This window comes from Poromitra crassiceps (genome assembly GCF_964638095.1).
Source record: "Poromitra crassiceps genome assembly, contig: HAP1_SCAFFOLD_77, whole genome shotgun sequence".
NCBI classification, from domain to species: domain Eukaryota; kingdom Metazoa; phylum Chordata; class Actinopteri; order Beryciformes; family Melamphaidae; genus Poromitra; species Poromitra crassiceps.
In genome coordinates, this window is record NW_028152249.1 from 583,553 (window position 1) to 594,418 (window position 10,866).

The 10,866-nt window shown below is 43.9% G+C and overlaps 1 protein-coding gene across 1 annotated transcript; it reads left to right on the forward strand.

The window, feature by feature from the left end:
• Positions 1-228: 228 nt before the first annotated feature.
• LOC310800795 (peroxisomal N(1)-acetyl-spermine/spermidine oxidase-like) lies at positions 229-4,892 on the forward strand (the record flags this gene model as incomplete). The annotated part of the gene is made up of 6 exons (XM_083664716.1): positions 229-280; positions 1,476-1,645; positions 1,837-1,922; positions 2,256-2,368; positions 3,406-3,560; positions 4,690-4,892. 6 exons carry the CDS (start codon positions 229-231, stop codon positions 4,840-4,842), a joined length of 729 nt encoding a protein of 242 aa, XP_083520842.1. The 3' UTR covers positions 4,843-4,892.
• Between the last annotated feature and the right edge of the window lie 5,974 nt (positions 4,893-10,866).

The window sequence follows — 10,866 nt, forward strand, 5'->3', positions numbered from 1 at the left end:
GTGACAGAGAGGGGGGGAGACCCTGTGACAGAGAGGGGGGGAGACCCTGTGACAGAGAGGGGGGGAGACCCTGTGACAGAGAGGGGGGGAAGACCCTGTGACAGAGAGGGGGGGAGACCCTGTGACAGAGAGGGGGGAAGACCCTGTGACAGAGAGGGGGGGAGACCCTGTGACAGAGAGGGGGGAAGACCCTGTGACAGAGAGGGGGGGAGACCCTGTGATGGTTGAATGTGTCGACGGCGAGAGGCTGCTGACCATGTTATTGTCACCGTGCCTCTAGGTAGACATTGTGTCTGCTCATTGTGTTTTATACCATTGGAATATATAAAGTTTATGAGGTCTCTTTTCAAAGTTCAAGAGTATATCAGTTCAGTTGTTTACTTTCACAGACTAGTCGACTTTCAAAACCACTAGTCAACACTGCATCATAGTCAACTAATCGTTCATCTGTGGTTTTAGGAATAAACAATATAAATAAATAAATAGAACATAGATTTAATTGAACAATACTTTTCTTACGTTATGCCATGTTAAAGAAACCACCAAATTGAAGGTATTTAGAGAGGGAAAGACTGCCCTCGATGTTGTTACTGCAGTCAAACAGTTGGTATCTTTAGACAAGTCGCGGGGGTTTAGCGGCTCATTTGTAAGCAGCCTCTCAGAGCCAATCAGGACTCTGCTATTTCACATACCCTTCTATAGAGCCAATCAGGACTCTGCTATTTCACATACCCTTCTATAGAGCCAATCAGGACTCTGCTATTTCACATACCCTTCTATAGAGCCAATCAGGACTCTGCTATTTCACATACCCTTCTATAGAGCCAATCAGGACTCTGCTATTTTACATACCCTTCTATAGAGCCAATCAGGACTCTGCTATTTCACATACCCTTCTATAGAGCCAATCAGGACTGCTATTTCACATACCTTTCTATAGGTTTGTCCCGCCTACATTAGTTAACCCTTTGGCTGTTTTTGAGACCATGATGAGAATTGATCGTTTTCATTGGGTGGGGGAAAAAGAGATATCTCGCGTGACTAGTCAACTACCTTTTGGGAGTAGTCCACTACTAAAATGCAGTAGTCGTCGTGAATGCCCTGCCTAGGCCGTGGACCCCCATCTGATGAGAGTTTGTCTAACTCAAACACAAATCTGAGAATAGTTTTATCACATGCAATTTTGTCCAGATTTTTCCACAACTGTATTTTAGGCAGAAAGATAACAGTGAAACTATGATCAAAATATTCATCCTTATACATTCTTATATGGTGAAGTTTAACATGTAAACTTGACTAAAGGACCCCTGGTCGTCCCTCGACCCCACCTTGAGAACCACTGCTATACAGTGTGTACTCGGTGTGAGCAGAAACTAGTTCTGTTCTCTAATGTTCTGTTCTATTCTGTTCTCTAATGTTCTGTTCTATCTGTTCTGTTCTGTTCTCTAATGTTCTGTTCTCTTCTGTTTGCTCAGGATACCTAAAGAAGCACCATTCCACCCTGTTCCGTCCGCCTCTCCCGCTACACAAGCTGCACTCCATCCAGAGAATTGGTTTTGGAACGAATAACAAAATCTTTGTGGAGTTTGACTCCCCGTGGTGGGATGCTGACTGTGAAGTCATTTACCTGGTGTGGGAGGACGAGGTGTGTAGTGTGGCCGGACGGTAAGATGCATCTCTAGTATGCATGTTCAAATCTGATTTCTCCCCTGGCTAAAATACAGACTGCCGCACAGTGCACACACACACACACACACACACACACACACACACATGCACACACACACACACACACGCACATTTGAACTATCTGTTTCATCTCTTATCTCTGTCCAGGAGAATATGGTGGACCAGGTGTCAGATATACAGAGATCCTGGATAAAGAAGATGTTTGGCTTCACTGTTCTCAAACCCTCTGAAAGGTCAGGAACCACAAGAGACTCTGATGCCTCCCTCGCTTGTTTCTGTTCTATTTCCAGAAAAATATCAAACAAAATGAATGCATAGATAAGAGTTACGGAGTCAAACCTCTGCTGTGCGGGGGCACCCACGAGCTACAAGTTGTCCTGCCAGTGAAGCGGCTGGCGACTGCACATGTATCGGAGGAAGCATGTGCTAGTCTACAACTCTCCCCAGATTGGCAGACCGGTTGGAGCAATGATCGAGACAGCTTGGCAGGGGGAATTGGCCTAGTACAATGTGGGGGGGGATTACGTTGTGCAACTCCTCATCTTATTATTGATGTCTGCACTCAGGTACGGCCACGTTCTCTGTGGCTGGATCGCTGGTCACGAGTCAGAGTATATGGAGACGCTGCCTGAACAGGAAGTCACACTCGCAGTCACGCAGCTCATCCGAAGATTCACAGGTGAGTCGAAAACCCTTCTGTGTAAAAAAAACAACAACAAAAACGTGTCCTGGTCGCTGCACTAGCGCCTCCTCTGGTCGGTCGGGGCGTCTGTTCGGTGCGGAAGGGAACTGGTGGCAATAGCGTGATCCTCCCACGCGCTACGTCCTGCTGGTGAAGCTGCCCGCCATCAGGTGAAAAGAAGCGGGTGGCAACTGCATGTATCGGAGGAATTATGTGTGTATGTCTACGGCCTAGCCTGGGTAAACCCAGCCCCCACGTGACCTGCTCTCAGACCTGCTCTCAGTCCCTAGTGACTGAGAACCAGAGGTCTGAGAGCAGGTCACGTGGGGGCTGGGTTTACCCAGGCTATCTACGGCCCTCATCAGATCGGCAGAGGCGGTAGTGCCCGGGGCAGCAGGGGGAAGGGGGGGGGACGATACTCAGTGACAGCACATTGCTTGACAGAATCTATCCACCTTATTTTTGAATGCCCCATTGTAAAAGATAATTGTGGGAACAAGGTCCGGTTTAACGTGACTTATTGTTGCAGCTTGCCATTTCCTTTGTTATACTCGGCCGCAGACCCAAATTATAAACCGGAAACTGGAGTCCGTTATAAATATAGTCACGTTATAAACAACTAACCAACGCTGGGGGTCCGTATGGAAACAGTGTTACTCGAAATGGTTAAAAGTTAAATCAATTTGGTCATTCAGTGGTGTTTTACTGCCATGTAAAGGAACTATTACGCATTAGCCACAGTAGCCGACTACCCACAATGCATTACGTTATCCCAGCACCCGAACGACACGGCTGTAGAGCAGAATGGCTCTGCTGTAAAATCCTCACAGACATTCTTTTTGTCAAGTTAAAACCATAGACTGTAAAACAGTCTATTACACCGGAAGCGGAAGAAGCACCCATCAGGCATCATGGCAGCTAGAAGTAAGGTGGATAGGATCCTTCCATGTTCTAGTGATGTTTCTGAGCCTTGATCTTTGAAGCATTGTCACCTGTCAGACACCTGTTGTTGTAAAGTAACTGTGTGTGTTTAGGAAACCCCACCATCACACCGAGGAGAATCCTGCGCTCCCAGTGGTTTCACGACCCCTGGACCTGTGGATCCTACAGCTACCCAGGAAGAGGCTGTTCAGCGCAGGACCTGGACAACTTGAGGGAACCTCTGCCTGCAAAGGGTGCACCTTCTCAGGTACACACACTCACGCACTAGGGCTTTCACATTGCATTAGGCCTACTCCACCTGTTTGAACAAGTCACTTGCACTAGGCCTACTCCACCTGTTTGAACAAGTCACTTGCACTAGGCCTACTCCACCTGTTTGAACAAGTCACTTGCACTAGGCCTACTCCACCTGTTTGAACAAGTCACTTGCACTAGGCCTACTCCACCTGTTTTAACAAGTCACTTTCACTAGGCCTACTCCACCTGTTTTAACAAGTCACTTGCACTAGGCCTACTCCACCTGTTTGAACAAGTCACTTGCACTAGGCCTACTCCACCTGTTTGAACAAGTCACTTGCACTAGGCCTACTCCACCTGTTTTAACAAGTCACTTGCACTAGGCCTACTCCACCTGTTTGAACAAGTCACTTGCACTAGGCCTACTCCACCTGTTTGAACAAGTCACTTGCACTAGGCCTACTCCACCTGTTTTAACAAGTCACTTTCACTAGGCCTACTCCACCTGTTTTAACAAGTCACTTGCACTAGGGCTACTCCACCTGTTTGAACAAGTCACTTGCACTAGGCCTACTCCACCTGTTTGAACAAGTCACTTGCACTAGGCCTACTCCACCTGTTTGAACAAGTCACTTGCACTAGGCCTACTCCACCTGTTTGAACAAGTCACTTTCACTAGGCCTACTCCACCTGTTATTTTTAGGCAATATCTGCAAACAGTCGTCATAAGCAACCTGAAGCTTGTGGATGCATGCTTTTTTTAAATTCACCCACAAGGGGGCAGTATGTATATATATATATATGCAGTGAGCTCTGAAGAGATTAATCTTATCAAGGTCTGAACATAAATAGAATTTCCTTAAGGTGTTAGCTTGTGCATATAACATATGGCGCTGTCTGTACTTGTCATCATCATCAGATATTTGATCTGTAATAAAGTGACCCAGATATTTTGTTTAGTCACAAACAGATAGAACAAAGTGAGGCCCCTGTCCCCTTTTGACTGACTGCTTGCTGTATCCCAGCAGGCTTTGCAGGTGTTGTTTCTTTTGACTGACTGCTTGCTGTATCCCAGCAGGCCTTGCAGGTGTTGTTTCTTTTGACTGACTGCTTGCTGACTGCTTGCTGTATCCCAGCAGGCCTTGCAGGTGTTGTTTGCCGGAGAGGCGACTCACTCCTGCTACTTCTCCACCGTCCACGGAGCCCTGCTGTCCGGCTGGAGGGAGGCTGACCGTCTGCTGGCTCACTACGCCTCCATCAGTCCCTCCGGACCATGCAAATCCAAGCTTTAAAAACAGCAATGCATCTTGTACTAAAGAGATTTTTTATTTTTTGCCAAATTGTGCCAAATTGATTCTCACCGAATCTATGAAGGTTTTCAATGATGAAAGATGTCGAAATAATTTCTGTCAAATTGATTTTTAAAATGCACTCGTATTACATTTAAAGCACTTTATTTCTTACCTGTTATAAGATACAGCACATGAATATCAAGATTAAATGTAATACATTCTTAATACTTTACACTTGACAAATACTTGTTTTTTCTCATTGTAATACCAAATTCTATGCTCTGTGTGTGTGTGTGTGTGTGTGTGTGTGTGTGTGTGTGTGTGTGTGTGTGGCCGAACCTGAAATTGTTGATATAAAGTTAATCTAAACTATATCCATGGGCCATGTTGTCTGTTTAGTCTTGAATGAATACATGAATTATGCATATATATACATATATCAGCAATAATAAAAGGAGAAATCCATCGTAGAAGAGGAAGAGTTTGAGCAGTTTGAGTTCAGGTCCGTTCTCTCAGGGTTGATGAAAGGCATTCTGGGAAATGTAGGAAATTGCTAACTGAAGTAGAAGTAGACAAGGCAAGACAAGAAAAAATGGGTTCACGAAAAAATTTATTATACAACTTACAACTATATACACAACTATACAACACAAAATAACTCCTGGAATGTATTGAATGTCACAGATTGATGATATGTACAACTGTTGTCAGAGTTTCTCATGGTAACTCAGATCCCACTGAGTCCATTTGGGTCCCATCAGGTTTTCTTCAGTAACATCAACATCGAATTATTTGCACAGTTAAGATCTTTTTATACAAGAGATTGTGTTCCTGATCTGCTTCTACATTAATAACAAACATATAAAAAATAAGAAAAGGGCCAAGGCACCTCTTCTGATCTGAATTTGTTGAAAACTCCAACATGTAGGCAATATGCTTTTATCAGTGTCATCACTTCGCAGTCATATTTATTAGTTTCCTGTTAGCAAGGATGTGGAGACATCTTGCTGTTAACAATCAGAAAACGAACAAACAAATATTTTATTCTATTCTATTAGAAAGGGAAACCACCTCAAACTATTGAATTAAAAGAGAGCGAGGTACCAGTGATTATTTTTGAATTGACTCCATTTTTATTTTTGTATCCATATTGCTTTCTTTTGTGGCTTATTTTTCTTTCTTATTCTTTATTAGTATTTTATTATTATTCTCTTTGTCATTGTAAATTATACTTATTATGGTTATCTCCTATCTCCAACACTCTTGGTTTCTGATTGAAGAAGATTACTCAATTTCCTTGGAACATACATTATATAGTATATACGGTAAGTGATGACCATGATGGAGATATTGCCTACACATTCACATGGACAAATTCAATATGAATGAGCAATAAAGGCTTTTTAACTTCTTATTCTTTCATTCTTTCTTTTAATTATTATTACAGACTAGTTGATCTGGTTGTTTCCATACTTTTTGTATGTTTTTTTTTATATTCCCTTTAAAGAACATTCTCTTTTTAATATGAATTCCCACTGAAGTGCTTTTTTCGGAGTTCTACGTTTTGCACAAAAGCAAAAGTTTGTCATCCTCTTATAGCTAAGAGATCAACTAGAATGCTTGCACAAAGAAAGATATAGCCCCGTCATGTTTCCAGTCTCACACATTGTGTTCACTGCCTCTTTCCTGTGTGAAGTGGGGTTCCAAAAACCACAACAAACCCCTAGCTCAGCTCTAGTGTGGGTGACACCAACCAACATAACTGCATAATTACAGCCCACATAACAGACATTGGTTTGTCATGGGATGTTTAGTCTGTCAGCTGAAAGGAAGTTAGACATTAATGGGAAGATCAACTTGGTTTACCTGATGTCTTTATATCAGCTTGTGATGATAATTTGAGCATAAATGCTCCAAAAGGCCTCTCTGATTGGTGTATTATGAAACTGCATCTGAAAAACCGAGGTCTTATGTCATTGCCTATAATGTTTTTACGGACGAGTTGAGAATAAGACTGTTTAGCTGAATGTCAGAATAACCTCAATGGTGATAAGGATGAAGATCATCCACTCTAACCTCAAGCTGTGCTTCTCACTCAGGTGGCTCCTCATGAGGTCTGTCAACTGTGTGCAATATTCCAGCTTCTCGTTCATAACATTGACTCTGCGGTTGATGCTGAGGAACTGGCAGGTCTTGTCATAAAGCTTTTCCAGGTTTTCTCGGTCCCAGTAGAAATCAGGTGTGATGATGAGCAGGTCCGACCTCAGGTTTATACAGTGTCTCAGTGCAAAGAGCACTTCTTCCCTGAAGAAGAACATGAGGGCATCGTCGTCTGGTTTCGCTGCCATCTCTGTCAATATCACCAGCGCATTTGAGGCACCTCTAGGTAAATCCACTTCATGGAAACCATGGTTGATCAAGTCATGGCAAAGCGTTGGCAAATGATACTGATCTGCTGTTGCAAAGGCAATACACTGCATCATATCCTTGTCCTCATCCTGGGAAGGCTGGTTGGTTTTGGATGGTTGTTTCGTTCTCGGCCCTTTGGGAACCCTCTTTCCAGGAATTGTCACTGGTTTCAAACTGGATTTTAAAACTGAACCCTCTTTCCAGGAATTGTCACTGGTTTCAAACTGGATTTTAAAACTGAACCCTCTTTCCAGGAATTGTCACTGGTTTCAAACTGGATTTTAAAACTGAACCCTCTTTCCAGGAATTGTCACTGGTTTCAAACTGGATTTTAAAACTGAATCCTCTTTCCAGGAATTGTCACTGGTTTCAAACTGGATTTTAAAACTGAATCCTCTTTCCAGGAATTGTCACTGGTTTCAAACTGGATTTTAAAACTGAATCCTCTTTCCAGGAATTGTCACTGGTTTCAAACTGGATTTTAAAACGGAATCCTCTTTCCAGGAATTGTCACTGGTTTCAAACTGGATTTTAAAACTGAATCCTCTTTCCAGGAATTGTCACTGGTTTCAAACTGGATTTTAAAACTGAACCCTCTTTCCAGGAATTGTCACTGGTTTCAAACTGGATTTTAAAACTGATTTGACGAGGTTTGTTGAATACGGGCGCTCTTGTCTACTCCTACAGCTAGTCTGCACCCAAGGGTCAGCCAAGGAGCTTCTGAAACGTCTTAACCCATAGTAACAGCTCCTTGGACACATCCTTGAGGCAGGCCAGGTGGAAAGAGTCCTAGGTTGGGATTCATACGCGTGTCCCTGAGTAGGATGGGAGAGGCTGGCCGAGGCAAACAGGCAGACCTGCCTCCTGTCCACTGGCCGCTGAACTCCCAGTCTGAACCACAAGGTCCGGAGAAGCATCTTCATTGTCCTCGTGTTGTCCTCGTGTTGCAGCGGCAATAAGTATGGTCACTTGCAACCCTGTTGTCCATCATGTCAACTGAACTGGCATTTCTTGCTCGCTTGGGCATTAAGCCCAAGACAGCAATAAATGCCAATTGAGTGACTTCTTGCTTGGGAGCTGGAGAGTCACTTTCTTCCACGCGTTTCCTTTTTTCAATCCTGATTCTGATGCGTGCACTTTTTCTCACAGCTGGAGCAGGGGCAATGGTCCGTGTGGCAATGGTCCGGGCAATGGTCCGCAATGGTCCACAGGTCACAACTTCCTCAGCCTCCGCTTCTGGAATAAAGATATAAGAATAAAGATTATTTCTCTTTCAAACAGTGTCGTAGATCTAATATGAGCAAAACTTATTAAAAAAAATTCACAGCTATGTTCATTTCCAAAGGTTTGTGGAAATGGACAATTTCCATAACTCTTCCAGGCTTGGAAAACACAGGAAGCTGGAATCCTCTTCAGTGTATTTTCCCGACCCCGCCGATTTCCCCCCCATTTTCTCCCAAACTGTACTTGGCCAATTTCCCCCTGCTGCTGCCCCCTCTGCCGATCTGGGGAGAGCCGTAGAGTAGCACCGTGCTTCCTGCGACACATGCACAGTTGCCAGCCGCTTCTTTTCAACCCGACCTTTCACTCAGACAGTAGATCAGCCCCCACGGTTCGGAACGTGGTTCGGAACGTCCCTTTTTGTTGTATTTAACGTTTAACGCTAGTGTATGAGAACCCCTGCAGCGCAGCCAGACACAGACATCGCACGCAGAGCAGCACACAACACCCAGACAGACCCAGACAGCAGGACAGGATTGACAAACGCAAGCCAGAATATCCGATGCCCACCAGCAGCAAATCAAGACCAGCAAGAAGCTGCAACCAGCAGCACACGCAGGGGCCAGCGCTGCTGGTTGCAGCTAAAAATATTATTCTGCCAAACAAAATTCCCTGGCCTTCACTGTTTTATTGAAGGAAATTATTTTTGAGGTGTGACTACATTAGAAAAGATTAGCTTCAGAGTCAGTGATGTGCTTGAAATGTTTAATTTCACAAAAGGCTCATTATCTCAGCTTCTAGAAAAAAATTGCTGTTTTGGGGTAAATCAAGCTATCTTCTCCGGCTCATAACTAAAGAACGGAAAATGGGATCAATAAACTTTTTTTTGCAGATAATAGAATAGAGTCTCATCGTTCTTTGTGCGTGTTCAGTGTTTACATAGTAATATCACATAGAGATGCTGCGATCCGATCATGTGATCGGATATCGGCGCGATATCAGCCAAAAAACATGGATCGGATCGGATCGGATTCCAGCGAAAATGACCGATCCAAGGCTCCGATATAAGCACTCCATTCCATGACTCCGCTCCAGGATTTCTATCCAGCATGCAGCAGCAGCAGCAGCAGCACACAGAGGCCGCCGCGTTGAGCCTAGGATGGCCAGGGCCAAAACGTCAGACACACCCGTCCTTAACCTATGTGCGATTCGAAATCACGCGTCCGCACCATAGACTGGCAAACATGGCCGCCCCCAGTGTGGCTGTCTGACAGTTTCAAATTATAACAAAACAACCACTATTGCAATTTGCAATACATGTCCCGCAAGGTTTCTGAGATTAGGGGAAAGTCTGAGCTGGCGTTACGCTAAACCAAACGTGGGGATGAGGCAGCGGATTTGTTTTGGCGTTAATGTTAGCTGTTGTGATGATGGCTAACGGGGCTAACGTTAGCTAGCTGGTTATCTAGTTGCAGGGCAGCGCTCCACAAGCTTGTTGTGACCAAAACCCCCGCATTTCATACTCCCAGAGCTGGCGTAAACCATAGAGAACCTCATGCATTAGCCTACTCAAAATGAAACGTCCAGGGTTTGTGTCTCCAAAATCAACTAACGTTAACGTTACATGCAAGCTAACGTAGCTAGCTGCGGAGCACTCGATCTATAAGGAAAACGAATGCGCACATAGCCTACATAATTGTCAACATCACATACATGTATTTTCTTTAATCTAGACTACAGGCATCATTTTTCAGTCAAAAGTGAAACGACACAGATATGATGGCGTATAGTGAGGCTTTCCATGCCTCACTATAGAACTGGCCCCATGCAAAATTCAGACCGCTGTGATACACTTTACTAAAAAAAAATATTATATCACAATAGTGATGTCAGATTTGCTTAGGTCAGAGCTATGGAATTTTAAATCATCCATCTTTGCTCACAACATTTGCCCTTTCTTTCTTCTTCTTTTTTACCCCAGGTGTGCATAAAATACAGGTTAAGAACTTATGGAAAAGTCATGGAAATGAATTAGATGAACTAAATCGTTTACATACTATATTACCAAAGCACACACATACATACATACCTAACCCTAAAAATGTTTGTTGCCTGCTAGCTATCAGACAGCATAGAGAGACTTAAATATGTGCTGTATCGGTATCGGATCGAAATCGGTATCGAATCGGGTATCGAAATTTGATCGGAATCGGATCGGTTTTGAGCTAAAATATCGAAATCGGATCGGAATTGAAAAATCTCGATCGCAGCATCTCTAATATCACACAATATTCTGTGGGCCTCGAGAAATCACTGAAAACGCTCTGAAACTCTGGCACTGGGAGCGTCCGTTCTCCAAAAGTGGCTGGCACTCAATGAGTTAAGGGAAAAAAA